Source organism: Archocentrus centrarchus, chromosome 6 (assembly GCF_007364275.1).
Source record: "Archocentrus centrarchus isolate MPI-CPG fArcCen1 chromosome 6, fArcCen1, whole genome shotgun sequence".
NCBI lineage: Eukaryota > Metazoa > Chordata > Actinopteri > Cichliformes > Cichlidae > Archocentrus > Archocentrus centrarchus.
Genome location: NC_044351.1, coordinates 9,952,597 through 9,968,899, shown reverse-complemented (window position 1 = coordinate 9,968,899; position 16,303 = coordinate 9,952,597). Strand labels below are relative to the sequence as shown.

At 37.9% G+C, this 16,303-nt stretch overlaps 1 protein-coding gene across 4 annotated transcripts in view; it reads left to right on the top strand.

The window, feature by feature from the left end:
• The window catches only part of LOC115781701 (transcription factor SOX-6-like), a 101,893-nt gene extending 90,907 nt beyond the window's left edge, over positions 1–10,986 (top strand). For all 4 annotated transcript variants that reach the window (XM_030731512.1, XM_030731513.1, XM_030731510.1 and 1 more), the window contains exons 14-15: positions 824–1,037; positions 7,940–10,986. In XM_030731512.1, the coding sequence (XP_030587372.1) occupies positions 824–1,037; positions 7,940–8,288 (563 nt within the window). In that variant the 3' untranslated portion in view covers positions 8,289–10,986. The remainder of the gene's footprint in view (positions 1–823; positions 1,038–7,939) is intronic.
• The last annotated feature ends 5,317 nt before the right edge of the window (positions 10,987–16,303 follow it).

Below are 16,303 nucleotides of genomic sequence, written 5' to 3'. Positions count from 1 at the left end.
ATTTCATTAAACATATTGTTTAATTGCAAGATCCTGCAGGATATTTTTTATTAGAATTCGGTGACGAGAATCAAAAGTGGAATTATGAGTGTGCGCATGACACTACGTGTACAATGCATCCATCTCTAAAATAATAACACAGCTGGTCTTTAGGGAGTAGGTGGGTGGCAAGCTTACAAAAAAAAAACTTCCCTGTGTTTCCTGTGTCACAAAAGTACAAGAACAGTTTGTGATAAACCTTGATAAACAGAAGAGCGAGGAAGAGTGTGTATAATCAGCTGTCAAAGTGCTTCACAGATGTGCTGCGTTCCTGCAGTAATGGCCCTGTTCACTTGCTCAGAAGGTCCTCTTACCGTGGAAAACAAGCCATACACAATGTATCATTCTTCCTGAGCGAAGAGGGAGCAGAGTGTAATCCACTCCTGATTTTAAACAGCCTTCCAGGCTAAACACTCAGTGGAGCCTGTTCAGAGGAAGACATCCAACCTAGAAACAACTAGAGTTGTCAGTGCTGTGCCGTTTTTGTGTGACTGAATAATGTAAAGCAGATATGACAGCACGTTTCCTTTGTAGGATCACTGCGTCAGTGCTCATTGAATTTTATGAAAAACTCTGATTCACCACTTCCATTGAAAGATTTTGAATAAGCTTGTTAAAACCATGTTTGCCACTTACTAAAATTTGTTATGTACAGAGTTTTAAATGTAGTCGCCCCCTTAAGTCTGTTATTATGATTTCTTATGGTGGTGTTTGCTTAAAAAAAAAAAAAAATTACACTAGTGACATTAAAATACTTAAATGTCAATTGCTTTTTTTTCTCCAGGTTCTCGCTGGAAAGCCATGACAAACCAGGAAAAGCAGCCATACTATGAGGAGCAGGCCCGCTTAAGCAAGATCCACTTGGAGAAATATCCCAACTACAAGTACAAGCCAAGGCCCAAGAGAACCTGCATCATTGATGGCAAGAAGCTACGCATCGGGGAGTACAAGCAGATGATGCGTTCACGACGTCAGGAGATGAGGCAGTTCTTTGTGGGGTGAGTAGCACTTAAAAAAAAGTGCTCAAACTAGTGTGAAGGAAAGCTGCAGTGAGTCAGTTAAGAGGTTTTAGAACTGAATTTTAAATTAGTTTTTTTTTTTGTTTTTAATGGAAGGACCTTCAGATGACAGTAATGTGTAACTGTGATTTAAATCCCAGAAATACTTAAACATATAAAAAGTGACCCCTTCACCCACAGAACATATTTCTCCTTCTGTGTGACTGGTAGGAACTGAGGTGGTGAAAAGGTTCTGCCATTGTTGCTGTCCTCAGGGTCGTACAAAATTCAGTGCTGTTCAGAAGAGAGGTCTGTGGGCCACACTTTGTATTATGGCACACTAATAAGATGTTACAAACCTTATTTTGAATCAAACTTAACGAACACAGTCCTTCTCTAATTAGACAATGTATATATGATCTATGGCCTAACTAGAAACTGCAAATAGTGTCAGTAGATCAAAAATACACTCGGGCAGTTTTATACTGCACCGAATTATGTCAGACTTTGATTTTATAACTGTGAGACAAAACACTGACCTAAGAGCAATGTTTTGTCTCAGCATTATTACTTCACTTTAAAACAGGGTCATTTGTTGCTTCTTTGGAGAAAATTGCCCTGTAAACTGAAGCTAAACCACATTATTTAACGTGGTTGCGTTTCTCCAAGCCTGAATGTTGTTCGGAATCTTGTGGACTTTTTCGGTTGTATTTGCTCTACTGCCAAATAAGTTAAGACATGTCATATCCAACCCCAATGGCCTAATACTAGACCATTAATAGGATAGGAATGCTAGCAGGACTTTGGTTATTTCACACCGTTGGGTGCTCATTACTTTTTGTTAGAGTGCCTCTTATGCCAGATTAAAACAGAAATAGAAAAAAGGCTCTTATCAATCCACTAAAACTTTGACAAAGACAAAAGATCAAGAGCTCAGCTTTTATTTCCAGGTATTTACATCTGGATCTGATACACAATTCAAAAGATAGCACCTTTGGTCTGAAGCCACCCATTTTTCTTGTGAGCAAAAGTATTGGAACATGTGACTGACAGGTGTGTCCTGATTATTTAAACAATAAATAGCACTGAATGTCTATGCTCAGGTTCAGATTTGGGTTTTGCCTGTGCAGACTGTGCATTTATAGTTAGAGGAGAAAAGAACATGGAAGCAAAGAGAGCTGTCTGTGGGTGAAAAACAAGCAACTGTGAAACTGAGAGAAGATGGAAAATCAATCAGACCTATTGCATAAATATTGGCCATAGCCAGTACAGCCGTTTGGAACGTCCTGAAGAACAAAGTCGTCACTGGTGTGCTAAGTAACAGATGGTGAACAGGTAGACTTTGGAAAACAACAGCAGCTGATGACAGAAACAGTGTAAGTGCTGTGGAGAAAGACCTAAAACAACTGTTGGTGACATCAGCAACAACTTCCAGAGGGCAGGAGTGAAGGTGTCACAATCTACGGTTTGCAGAAGACTTCATGAAGAAAAATATAGAAGCTTCACCAGACGATGCAAACCACTAATTAGCAAGAAGAACAGGAAGGTCAGGCTGCAATTTGCTAAGAAGTGCAGAGACAAGCCTCAGAAATTCTGGGACAACGTTTTATGGACTGAGACAAAGATGAACCTTTACCAAGCATATGAGCTCATCTGTGAAACACAGTGGAGGTAATGTGATGGTTTGGGCTTGCATGTCTTCTTCTGAGACAGGCTCATTAATCTTCGTTGATGATGTCACGCATGATGACAGCAGTACAATGAACTCAGACGTCCACAGAAACATTTTGTCTGTCAATTTAAAGAAAGATGCACCCAGACTGGTTGGGAGGTCATTCATCATGCAGTAAAATAATGACCCCAAACACCAACACTACAAAGGAGTTCATCAGGGGCAGGAAGTGGAAGGTTTTAGACTGGCCTAGTCTCCAGACTCAACCCCTATAGAGACTTTTACCTGCTAAAGAGGAGACTGAAGGAAGTAACCCCCCAAAACAAGCAACAACTGAAAGAGGCTGCAGTGAAAGCCTGGAAAAGCATCACAAAAAGAAGAATGCAAATGTTTAGTTACATCAGTGAGTCACAGGCTTGATGCAGTTGTTGCAAGCAATAGATTTGCAACTAAATATTAAATCTTAACATTAATCTATTTTAAGTTTTGTTACTTTTGTTCAGAAGAAAAGAACAAAACTATCTTCTGAACTGTGTATCAGTATCTGGAAATAAAAGCTGAGATGCTGATTTTTTTGTCTCATATTGATTTTTTCTTTTTATATCAAACCCAAATGTTTTCATTCTACAGCAAAAATAAAGGGATTGGCCCCACTGTTCCTATACTTTTTGTCTGTAGACAGAAGATAAATCATGATTATGTAATCGTATGTGTCTTATTTTGTTTCATGGAGTTTATTCGGTTGTATAGAAATGTATTAAAACCAACTTAGCATTTTATGTGAGGCCTTTTTTCCTCAATATGTGTGAATAGAAAAGAATTCTTAACTGCATCCATTTGTTTAACATTTGTGGAGTGATCATCAAGGTTTATGGACCCTTTATGAAAGGTTGGGAATCTCTTGTGGTTCTATCTGCTAAAGCCCTTAAACATTTGCTGAAGAGCTTGATACTTTTTTTTTTTTTCTACTGCAGTCAGTGCAGCAAGGGGAAAAACAGTGGCATTGTCTTAATAGGAACCAGTCATGGATGTGTTTAAAGCCATCACAGTGGCCTATGAGTGAGATGGATTTACCAGAGGCCACAGCTTTGAATAGGAGCGATTTTTAATAGCTTGTCATTTATTAAATTAGGACAATGCTGGGCGCTTGCGGGCAGTGAAATTGGACACAGACAGACATAGTGGAATATGAAATGTAAGCACATGCTTGAGAGGGAATGAGGGCAAGGCACACGTCACAGGATGAATGCCACATTTACTGTGTGTGGTCAAGTACATGCAAAAAAAACCCTTCGATTCTCCAAGCCTGGGTTTTCAATTGATGCTGAATCAAACAGCTACGGGAGCCAGTACACAACTAGTTTCTGGCCCATTCCAGATTGCTAAATCAGTGTTATTTTAAAATGTTTAATGCGAAAATGAGTCTGTCAGAGCACACAGCAGTAATTGTTTCAGAAGACAGAGGAGAGAAAACTGTTAGGTGAAAAAGGTGACAGTAATTTTCCCACTTTATGCAGTTCATTTGAGGAGCCTGAGGGCCTGTTTGAATGATGTGCGTTTACCCCCATTCCACCTATAATGCTAATGCTGCTGTGATATGGCAGGTAGAGCTCTGTGTTAGGACATGCTCGACCAGATGAGAAGCATTGTGGTTTCACTTAAATGGCTTCAGAATTAATGTTTTGTTCAAAGCTGTTGTTCAAAGGCTACTGAATCAACGTCTGATCCATCTAGTTTGTGCCAAAGCACTTCATATACAGATTTGTGCAAAGGTCTTGAGCCATCCCTTGTTTCTTCATATTTTTTTGGGGGGAAAGGAAAATAGGTGCAGGGATTTACTGAAACATGCAAATATGCATGTTGGAAATCCAGATGAGGCTTCGGTGAACATGATGGATCAACAGATGCATCACTCAGGTCCTGTCTCAAGGTCTTTGCTGGATTTCTTAAAGACATGAGTTTCAAACACTGTTCATCTGCTGTAGATGGTTTTTAGGCCTGCCACTTTGTCTTTGTTCTCCACTTTTCCAGTTATTTATTTAAGGACACACAGCATGGTGTGCAGTGTGTCCTTACTTTGGGAATCACCTTATTGGTACAAACATACAATTTTATGTCTGCACAAGAAAATGATCTGTTTTTGCAACAGGATGCTTGCAACAAAGTGCCTAAAGACACAATTTAAAACTGGTTCTTTGCTGAGTTGTCTGTTATGTGTCGACACAACAGTGGTTCATCCCTTGAGTTAGGTGCATTGTTTTATGTTTGAAAGATTTATAAGTCAGTATTTAAGTGGCTCAACAACCCAAAAAAACATTCCTCTGAAGATGATCAGGTACAAGGACTGGACTGAAAAGTGAAAAAGCAGCCAATGTCCAAAGAGAAACTCTTGAAGCCCAAAGAATGACTGTTCAAACCCACTTTAAAAATTACAAGAAGTCTGGCAAAAAACAAAAGTCAAGTGGTGCAATTCCACCCAGTGTAAAAACCAAATAATTAAAAAAAATATATATAATCCCAGTCTGTTATGCTTTGTATTTTTGGCTAATTAGTACTAACACAACCATGACAGTGAACATGATGACCATTATACCTCTTAAATAGCAGCACTTTTTTTTATTGTGAAGCATGCTGACATCAACATTAAACATTGCTGTGCCTCACAGAGCTGCTACAGTACCTGCCTTGTTTTGCTTTATTTGTCCTCATTTGTTTGCTTTTTTATTCATTATTGATCATGCATTCTTTATTATTACCAGGTGCAATTGAGAAGTTCCAGCCCTCATGCCATAAAAAGCAAAAAGCCTTACCCTCTACAAATTGAGCATACCCCCATATTGCCATGTTTCGTCTCCCAGAAGATTACAAACAGCTTTCTATCAGTCAGCTGGAAGTTTTATTATTTACATCACTAAAGACCCTACAACAATTACAGAGAAAACCCAACAGTCAAATTGACCCCCTATGAGCAAGCACTTGGTGACAGTGAGAAAGAAAAACTCCCTTTTAACAGGAAGAAACCTCCGGCAGAATCAGGCTCAGGGAGAGACAGTTACCTGCCGCAACCAGTTGGGGCAGAGGGGAGAGAGAGAGTACAAAAAACACACTGTGGAAGAGAGCCAGAGATTATTAATAACTAGTGAATGTAAATGCAGAGTGGGGTATAAACAGAGTAAAAAGAGGTGAATGAAAAGAAACACTCAGTGCATCATAGAAACCCATCAGCAGACTAGGCCTATAGCAGCATAACTAAGGGAGGGTTCAGGGTCACCTGATCCAGCCCTAACTATAAGCTTCATCATAAAGGAAAGTTTTAAGCCTAATCTTAAAAATAGAGAGGGTGTCTGTCTCCCAAATCCAAATTGGAAGTTGGTTCCACAGAAGAGGGGCCTGAAAGCTGAAGGCTCTGCCTCCCATTCTACTCTTAAGTATCCTAGGAACCACAAGTAAGCCAGCAGTCTGAGAGCGAAGTGCTCTGTTGGGGTGATATGGTACTATGAGGTCTTTAAGATAAAATGGGCCTGATTATTCAAGACCTTGAATGTGAGAAGAAGAATTTAAATTCTATTCTAGATTTAACAGGGAGCCAATGAAGAGAAGCCAATATGGGAGAAATCTGCTCTCTCTTTCTAGTCCTTGTCAGTACTCTAGCTGCAGCATTTTGGATCAGCTGAAGGATTTTCAGGGAGCTTTCAGGACAGCCTGATAACAATGAATTACAATAGCTCACCCTAGAAGTAATAAATGCATGAATTAGCTTTTCAGCATCACTCACTCACTCTGATGTTTCTAATTTTAGAAATATTGCACAAATGCAAAAAAAGCGGTCCTACATAATTGTTTAATATGTGCATTGAAGGACAAATCCTGGTAAAAAAAAAAAAAATGACTTCAAGATTTCTCACAGTGTTACTGGAGGCCAAGACAATGCCATCCAGAGTAAGTATCTGGTTTTATCTGAATTTAGAAGCAGGAAATTAGAGGTCATCCAGACCTTTATGTCTTTAAGACATAAAGACATGCAATTTACCTAATTGATGTGTGTCATCTGGATTCATGGATAGATAAAGCTTAGTATCATCTGCATAACAATGAAAATGTATGCAATGCTTTCTAATAATACTGCCTAAAGGAAGCATGTACTGTGTAAATAAAATTGATCCTAACACAGAACCCTGTGGAACTCCATAATTAACCTTAGTGTGTGAAGAAGACTCCCTATTTGAACAAATTGGAGTCTATTAGATAAATATGATTCACACCACTGCAGCGCAGTACCTTTAATACCTATAGTATGCTCTAATCTCTGTAATAAAATGTTATGGTCAACAGTATCAAAAGTTGCACTGATGTCTAACAGGACAAGAACAGAGATGAGTCCACTGTCAGAGGCTGTGAGAAGATCATTTGTAACCTTCTCTAATGCTGTTTCTGTACTGTGATGAATTCTGAAACCTGACTGAAACTCTTCAAATAAACCGTTCCTCTGCAGATGATCAGTTAGCTGTTTTACAAAAATTCTTTCAAGAATCTTTGAGAGAAAATGAAGGTTGGGGATTGGCCTATAGTTAGCTAAGACAGCTGGGTCAGTGATGGCTTTTTAAGTAATGGTTTAATTACTGCCACCTTAAAAGGCTGTGGTACATAACCAACTAATAAAGACAGATTGATCATCTGCTCTTCCTCTGGAAATCAAGTAATACCCATTCTCATATTCAGTGGCTCTGGGACATAATGTCTTTTCTTCAGCTTTAAAAGATCAATCATTCATTACGAGGTAAATCTGGAAAGTTTTTTGACAAGTGGCAATCTTTTCAAACATTCTTCAGTTTCTTCAGTCATTTTTGTTTCATGTTTGTTGAGACCCCACCCCACCTATTCTTTTTTTCTGCTCTGCTCTTTTCTGTGTTTATAATTTTCACCTTTTTCTTTTCTTTCTCTCTACTCATTTTTTTAAAAAAAAGGAGAATATGTGAATGTGACTGTCTCAGTCTCTGACATTGTTACTGTCATGACTTGCTGGTGATTAGGCTGGTTTGATCGCTCAGTAAATATATTAAAAAAATAGAAATAAATATTTTGAACCAGTCACCGCACATTTTGACAGCTTCCAGCATTGTTGCTAGAGTTAAACCACACTATGGTAGTTACAAAACATTTCAATAACACATCATATTTTATGTTTTTTACATAATCAAATTCTTCCTTGTTTTCTTTCCTTGATTTTCAGGCCTCAGCCACCAATTTCTCTGGGCAACAGTCCAGGAAGCGTAGGCGTTTACCCAGGTGCCATAACTATGGCAACAGCAGCTACACCATCCCCACACCTGACCTCAGACTGCTCCAGCAACTCAGCCAGTCCTGATCCTGCCATCCCCGTCATCCAGAGCACGTATGGTATAAAGTCTGAGCCTGGCAGTGGAGGAGGCAGTAATGGTGGTGGGATTGGATCCTTGGATCTTCCCAGCGACCCCAACAATGGAGACAATGACATGGACATGTATGAGGACTTTGAGGATGAGCCCAAGTCAGACTATAGCAGCGACCACGAGACACAGGAGGCCGTCAGTGCCAACTGAGTATGCTCAGGGTGTCAGATGTAAAAAAAGAAAAGAAAACACGAAAACAACTCCCATTATAGTCAAAGACACTTCTTAAAAGCATATTTTATTACTGAGACCTTCAGTTTGACTTTTCAGGACATGTTGCATCATGCACTGAGCATGGCCCAACAGGATTTAAACTTAGCTCAGACATGCTCAGAAAGTTCTGGGAAAGTATCTTTGATGGACGCCCATTTGAAGAAGAAAGCAAATGGGAAAAACGTGGCCCAAGAATATAATTTGATCAGTCTTCGGACATCCAGCTGACAATGAACTTCAGTTTCCTATACTTTGACAATCTTAACTTGAGCAAAGAGAGAAAAAAAAGAGTTAGACAACAGAGAGGATGAGAGAGAATGGGACAAAAAGAACAAATGAGCGACGAACACATTGCTGTGTGGTTTGAAAAAGGGCATGCATGGATTTTGAAGAATTAGGAATTGCTCTTCAACAGCTGTTTGGTCTTAAATGTTTAAGGAGTGATTTCGTTTTAATCATTATGTATTTACTTTTTGTGTTTTTTTCCCTTTTTTGCTTTTTGTTCTATAGACTTTTTTTCTGACAGGTCACTGCCTGTACAAACCCTAGACTGTCGGAACTTGAAATTTGGAAAGTTTTTAATATAAATCCTAGCTCTTGTAACCTTATAGTCTTACTTTTGTTTCTTACGATTACAGTGCTACACACTTTTTTTCTGACAAACTGCTTACATTACATTACTGTTAGTTCTTTTTTTTTTTAAATATCCCAGCTCAGGTATGATGTGCCAGCTTGTGAATGTGTTTTTTTGTTGTTGTTTGTTTTCATACAAAAAGAGTGGTAGGACTTTTCAGACTGTCAGTGAAATAAAGGGAGTAAAATCCCTTATATTATTATTACTATTATTATTATTATTATTATTATTATTATTATTAAATAAGTAAATAAGTACCCATATATTGTACAGATTTTCTTCAAATGTGCCAAACATTCACATTCACTCGGGATGTTGTAGTCTTAATTTCCAATGCTGCAAAAAGTCTTATACAATCAAATTTTTCTATTTGATGAAATGAGTTTCTGCTCATTAACTGCTGGCTCCCCTCCTGGCCCAATTACAAACAGAGCTCAGGGAGGATATTTTTTCATCACACTTGCTTAGTCACACACACACACACACACACACTTAATCTCGTTCTCTGGCAGGCCCTAAGGCTTTGAGGCACAGAAGAGCCACATCGGAGGTGCCTATTCCTCTAGTCCACTGCATTGGTGCTTCCATAAACCACATTGCCCAGTGTTCCTTGAGGCCAAATGCATTTGCATTAAGTATAGTATCAGAAATGTTTCTGTCCCTTTAAATCAGGCTAAAGGTAAAGGTATCTTTTAGCTTAATTTCACTTTAGGAATCCCCACGTCTTAAAAGTGCACCTTTAGATCTGTTCATTCAGTGTAATACGAAGATGAAGGTGCACCCCTGGATGACCCTACTGTAGGATAAGAAATTGTAATATCACAGATCCCTTCACTGTATGGTGTTTAGTATTGGTACAAAAAAAAATGTAAAAATATTACTTCTTTTATTAGCTTGTTCATTTTTAAATGTCTTCTTAGCATCATGTTGGAAATATATGCCAAACTTGTGTTTTAAAAATTATTTATATAGTTGCAAAATATAGGTTTAATAGGTCTGCTATTTCAAAGGGGTACCTTTTTCTACGCTGCATTTGTATTTTGAACATGAGCAAATTATTAAGAAAACAGTAGAGAAGGGGAAAGGGGCATAACCAGTCTGCCTCTCAGTAACAACCACCCCAGTCAGAGCACACAAGTTTTTCCACTCATCTGAAGTAAGATGTTCCCCCATCATCTTGATGCAGCACAGCAGTCAGCAGTCTCTGTTTTACTCAAATGTCACATTCTTTTTTTTTTTTTTCTGAAGACAAATCTTATTTTTACTCTTTTTTTTTTTTTTTTTAAAGCATTCTCAGAAATTTTTTAATGTTTCCATTCTTAAAACGTGTGACCTCGAGTGGTTTCTGGGTGCTCTCTTTAGCTGCTTCACTCATCTTCTGACCCCAAATTTCTCCTCATGACCATATCTGGCAGTTTTACCTTGGAAAAGCTTCACAAGCTGGGACTGAACATTGGTTTTTTTGCTCGTGTCACAGGAAAAACAGCCTCATGCATAGACATTTCTGTTAGTATCATACACATCCTAAGCACTGGATATGAATTCTGTTTTTCTGTTTGTTTTGTTTTTTTAGTATTGACTAATGTGAAGTTGTTGTTTGATTTTTAAACATGATATATTAGTCAGTTAAAAGTCACATTTACGAAGCCTCGTACATGCAAGGCACCAGTAAACTGCCATTTCTTTGGAAGCATTTCATTTATTTAAGCAAATTTTGTTGCCACAGCTCTAGTGTCGCCTAAAAGGGGGTCACATTGCCTCTGATCTCTTTGAAAAGGTAACCTCATGCTCTTGTCAGTTGTGACCCACAGAGGAAGAACACAAGTTTCCTGGTCACAAACATTTTTGTGATGAGTATTGTATTTGAAATCCAATTGTGCATTTTAACATTTCATTGTATTTATTAGCCAGCTTTGGCTCTAAAAAGTGTCAGTACAACTTGGTGAGAAAGACAATCAAAAAATATATATAAATAAAAAAAAGTAAAGACTTTTCCTGACATATCTGTTACTTCCTCATTGCTTTGCAAGTGTTTGACTTTTTTGTTTTTGAAATATGCTGATTACTCTGTAAAAATAGTTCATTTGCAGAAAAAAAAAAAAAAAAACACCACATTGGATTCTGCGTATGAAAGCAACATGCACAACTTACAGGTAGTGCTGCATGAATTTTTATTTCCATTGCTCTAAATAGTGCCCTTACTTTCCAGGGATCTAATAATTTCCAACACAAGGCTGTCTGTTTCCAGAGTTGAGCTATTCCACTTGGTCTTTATATTTTGGTGGCCCATTACCGTAAATGTGGCCTATTGTTCCATTGTGTGCGCGCATGTGTGTGTGAGGTAACGCCACACATTCTGACTGTGCTGTGGTGTATACGCCACGGCGCCGGTGCTTGCTGCAGCCAATCCCAGCATTTTAGAGAGAGAAACAGAGAGCTTAGCCATATGCAGCCACATCATAAATCTAATTGTAATTCCCAAATCAACTGTAGCGTCACCCAGCGAGGGGCGCCGGCAAGTTTGTCACACACTCCTTTGTGAGCATGTGTGTGCGCTGTGCTATGCTATAGCATTTAGTTGGGAGGGGTGTTTGAAATCATACTTGCACTGTTGCCATGCTAATCTTGTTAAACAAGTCATCATTACTTACATTTCCCGTTTTCTTTTTTCAAGATGAACATTTGGTTGTTTGCAAGTTGACAGATTTGTTTTTTGTGCGTGTTTGTGTGTACAGTTGGTGTGAGCACATGCAAAGCTTTCAACACCTTAAGAAATTATAGAATAGCTTATTACAGTGTAGTTACAGTTTCATAAGCAATACCTACACTCATATTTACAAACATATTTATCTTTTAACATTTTATCTCTGAAGGAAACTGATGCAATCCTCTGTTTCAATTCAGTTTTCCCAGTTATAGCTACTGAAAGCTAAATGAACTAATAGCAGCTGCATTGAAGGCATTGCAGAGATCGGAATTCAGGTGTGAATAAATCATAAATCATATATATATATATATATATATATATATATATATATATATATATATATATATATATATATATATATATATATATATATATGGGTGGAGTCACACAGTGTTATGATCACACTTTTTATGAACACTAAAATAGATAGCATATCAATCAAGAAACTTTAATTCTCAATAACTTGAAAGAATTAACTAGACAGTAAAATTAAACTATATATTTTGTAGTAAAGCTCTACAGCTCAGCTAATTACCCTGGCAACTGTTCAAATAAGGGATAAATGTATTTAGTAATAAACTTTGAGACTTTGAATTTACCTTTCTTTTTTCATACGTTTAGTGTGGGTGGCCTGATGAGGCATATTGACATGCTTTCTTCATAGAAACCTGGTCTTGGTTGGGCCTTCCAGGCAAATTCAGGTTTTGATTTTCAAAAACCATCTCGAAGACTAGAAAGCTCCACATCCTCTCTTTTTTTCCTCCCCACCAATTGGGCATTTAGATCAAGAGAATTATAAATTGTTATTACAAAGGAGGAGCCCCCTTCAGACGTGTTGGAGAGGCTCTTTCAATGAGGCATCAAAGCCACACTGTTTATGATCATCGAGGCTCCACTACTCATTAAAGCACACAGAATGGTCATGGTGCTGCAACACGCTACCATCCTCTTTGAGCTTATGATGCTTAATCATTGAAATGCTTTTGATTCAAAGGAGACTAATTGACCCGTGCGCTTCTGTTGAGTTGATCATGTTTCACAATGAGCGCCATTTGTGTGATGTTTCAGGTGAAAAGTTGTCTAGAACTGTACATTTGATTTAGAGTTAACCACACACACTTTTAACTACATTGCAACATGAGGCAAACACATTTTCCATGGTCTACAAACTTTTGTAGCAACTCAGCATGTCTCCACTGCACCGTTTGGTGTTAATTTATGTTTATTCTTTGCAGTTGAAAAAGCTCCTTTCTGGAAACGACTGAAGATCAGCATAAAAAACAGCAAATCACGATCAACAGCAGCACAACTTGAAACCTCTCCACACTCACTGTTGTTGCAATGTTGCCTGGTCTTTGTTTTATATGACACCCTTATTACTTTTTGATTTTCTGTGTTTCTGCCACCTAATGGAGTGCAGAAGGGTTAGGTGGATGGTCACGTGAAAATGATATGTAGAAATAGCCTCTGCTTTATCATACACCAGTGGATTTAACGGAAATGCCAAAAACCAAGTCTAAAGGAGCTTTTTTAGTTCCATAAAAAACTCACTGGAACTAAAATTTCTGCATATTTGGGGCAGAAATGCAGTTTTGTTTTTTGTTTTTTTTTTATAATGGATGACTTCAAATAAAATATATAAATATTTTACAATTTTTTTCATACTTAGTTTTCCAAGTATACTCAAAACATACACACACCATGCTTTATCAGACATCTGTTGTCTTGTAAGTCTTGCTGTAGCCTGTATAGTGGATGGCCCATTGTGAGCTCATCTGTTGGTCTCTTCTTATAGTTTTGACATCATTAGTGAAGCATGGATCTCACTGAGAAGGTAGTGACTTATCAAACCCAAAGTAGTTGTACCCTAAAACATGTCCTGCTTTATTCTTGTTTTGGACCCTAACTGGGACCATAATGTACAAAATAGACATAAGGCTGTATTTAACAAGGCTTGAAACTAGTGATTGAGACCATAAAGTCATAAGGAAAGTATTCACTGAGGTCACAGATGACGGAGCAGTAGGATGATTTTTTATCAAAGACCTTTATAAAAGCTTCACGAACCTTTTATACTGTTTGCAGTCTAGGGGAGAAGCAAAATTCAAAGCTTAGAGCCATCTTTTTGAGTTAGCCTGTTAGCATGTTGCTTGCAAATTGGTAGAAACATAAAATAAAAGAACAGCTGAGGGCAATGGAACAGTAGAAAGTTGGACTTCCTTTCAGAATTTTGAAAAGGAACTAAAAAGGTGATAACACTCTATATAATAAAGGAATAAAAAGCATGTGTTGTGCATTGTATGTATGTATAGCAAGTAAATTTATAGTAAAAAATTTCCTTGAGCGTATTGTTGCTAATGTAAGTTGATTACAATTGCAAACTGGGTACTTATAATTCCAAGGGTCAACAGCCTTGTGAGTCCTTTAACAGTAACTAAAAAGCTAAATGCAATGTCTGAATAAAAGAAAATCATACAAAAAAAAAGCCCTTTGAAAGGAATTGCTTTCACAGTTTTTTCTGGGTTTCTATGTCTTTGAAACATTGCATAAAGGCATATACTTCTTTTTTAATGCAATTAAAAGTGAAAGAAAATATCTACAGCACTTTTTCAGGAAAATAGGCAATGGACAAAAGGGCCAATTTTTTTTCTTTTTAAGGCAAAGTCCTTGGGTCTTTTTAAGTGCATTAGTCCGCTAATTAAATATTATATGTTTAACGAAAAATGTCAGCATGAAAGCAGCTGGATTGTTTGACTCAAAGACACGGCTGCAGCCTTGATGAGCGGAACTGTGCGTGACCATGAGGAGGTAAAGAATGTCATTGTAACAAGTCCTCCCCTCATTTGACCCGCCATAATCCTTTCTACTGATTTTACAATCACATTCCCTTTTGTGATCCTTTCGCAGATAAAGACAGTAGATTCAGTCATATAGTGGAAGGACTCATTGATATTTCTGAGTGGGTCACATTCGTTTTGCAAAGACTGATGTGTTTGTTTCATTGAGTACACACAAACATATAGTTTACTTATCAAAACTGTTTGAAGGACAGGTTACCTACCGCTTACCCTACAACACTGTCAACAGAAAATGCTACTGCCAAAATTTCTCACTTGAACTCATCTCAACTCCATATATATAACCAGTATTTTTAAAATAACATATCAAATTATTCCAGTCATGTTTGAATCTCTTCCATTGTATATTCCAACGTATTTGCCTCCTGCTTTTTATTTTCCCGATCGGCCTCAAGAGTTTTGATCCCTCAACCTTTTCTGTTCTCTGCTCCAAAGCCTTCTATCTCTAGAGCTTACATGCATATACTGGGCAGTGCATTTTGTGTTTCAAAATTTATGTCCAATGCCATCATTCAATGCCACTGCAGGAAGTCTACCTTTTATGTAAAAATGCAGATTACAAGGGTGTGGAAGCTGCGGTGGTGTGCAGACCAACTTTCATGCAGGAGTTTGCCACAAAGTTTCACTATTTTATGACTCATAATGTCGTCTGTCTTTCTCAAACTTTAACCATCTGTTTATTGCTTTGTTTGCAGAAGAGAGATACTGTGAGCAGTGTGTTTGTATCACAGTAGCTTCAGCGCTCCATCCATCTCTACACTGCTTACAGGTCACTCATTTTTTGGGTGGCCTGAAATTAAATTACAAAGCAAAGCATAAAAACAAACCTTTACCTGTCTTCAACTCATCACTACCCTTGTTATCCCACAGTTGCTGTTGCAAAATCCAAGAAATGACATTAAAAATGTTAGAACAGAATAGTCTGAGGTTCTGGTGAATCACCCAAATACAGACGTTTGCCTTAAGTGCTTAGAAAAATCAATAATTCCATGACATCAAAGAAGCTCCATCCACTGAAGATAATGCGATAGGATCAAAAGCTTCAGAGGAGCCACTAAATGGAGCTTGTGGTGAAACTGTTTTGACAAGTCTGGAAGTATTGTTTCGACAATCCCAGAAATATTGTGGTAGTGGCAGATATATCACAAGACCATAGGCAATTAAGCACTTTGTGAAAGTTTGAGAAGTAGAATATGTGGTTTGGGGATAATATCAAAAAACTCTTTGCTGATTTAAAGGATCAAACAGTTGAACCAATGAGCTTTGGAGCTTCTGCCATCCACCCTGCCTGAACTTAAACAAATATTCAGAACAGAGTAAAATCACTCTGACCTACAAAGGAAAAACACATAGGCAGTTACAATCATCCAGCAGTCCTCTTAAAAGTAAGACAAAGCATTATTAAATGGTAAACTGTCTCTAATGAATGCTTTTTAAACTTAGCAATGCTACAAAGCTCTTTAGAGCATGTTTCTCTTTAACCCATTCATACCAGTGCCAACAGCACTACGCTGTAATCTACGTCATAACCGCGAACCCCTCTGAACTCCACGCTGTAATCTACGACTTAGCCTCATGTGCGCGTCCTGAGAAATGTAACTACACGTCCGGTCGACGCAGCCCGGCCTGTTTAGCACCAATTCCTCCTGTGCATTTCCGGCTACCTTTTCACTGGAGTTTCTTAATTTATCAGTGAGAGAATAATAAGAACAATAACAATCATTGTCTTAATATAGCATCAATAGAAGGACTC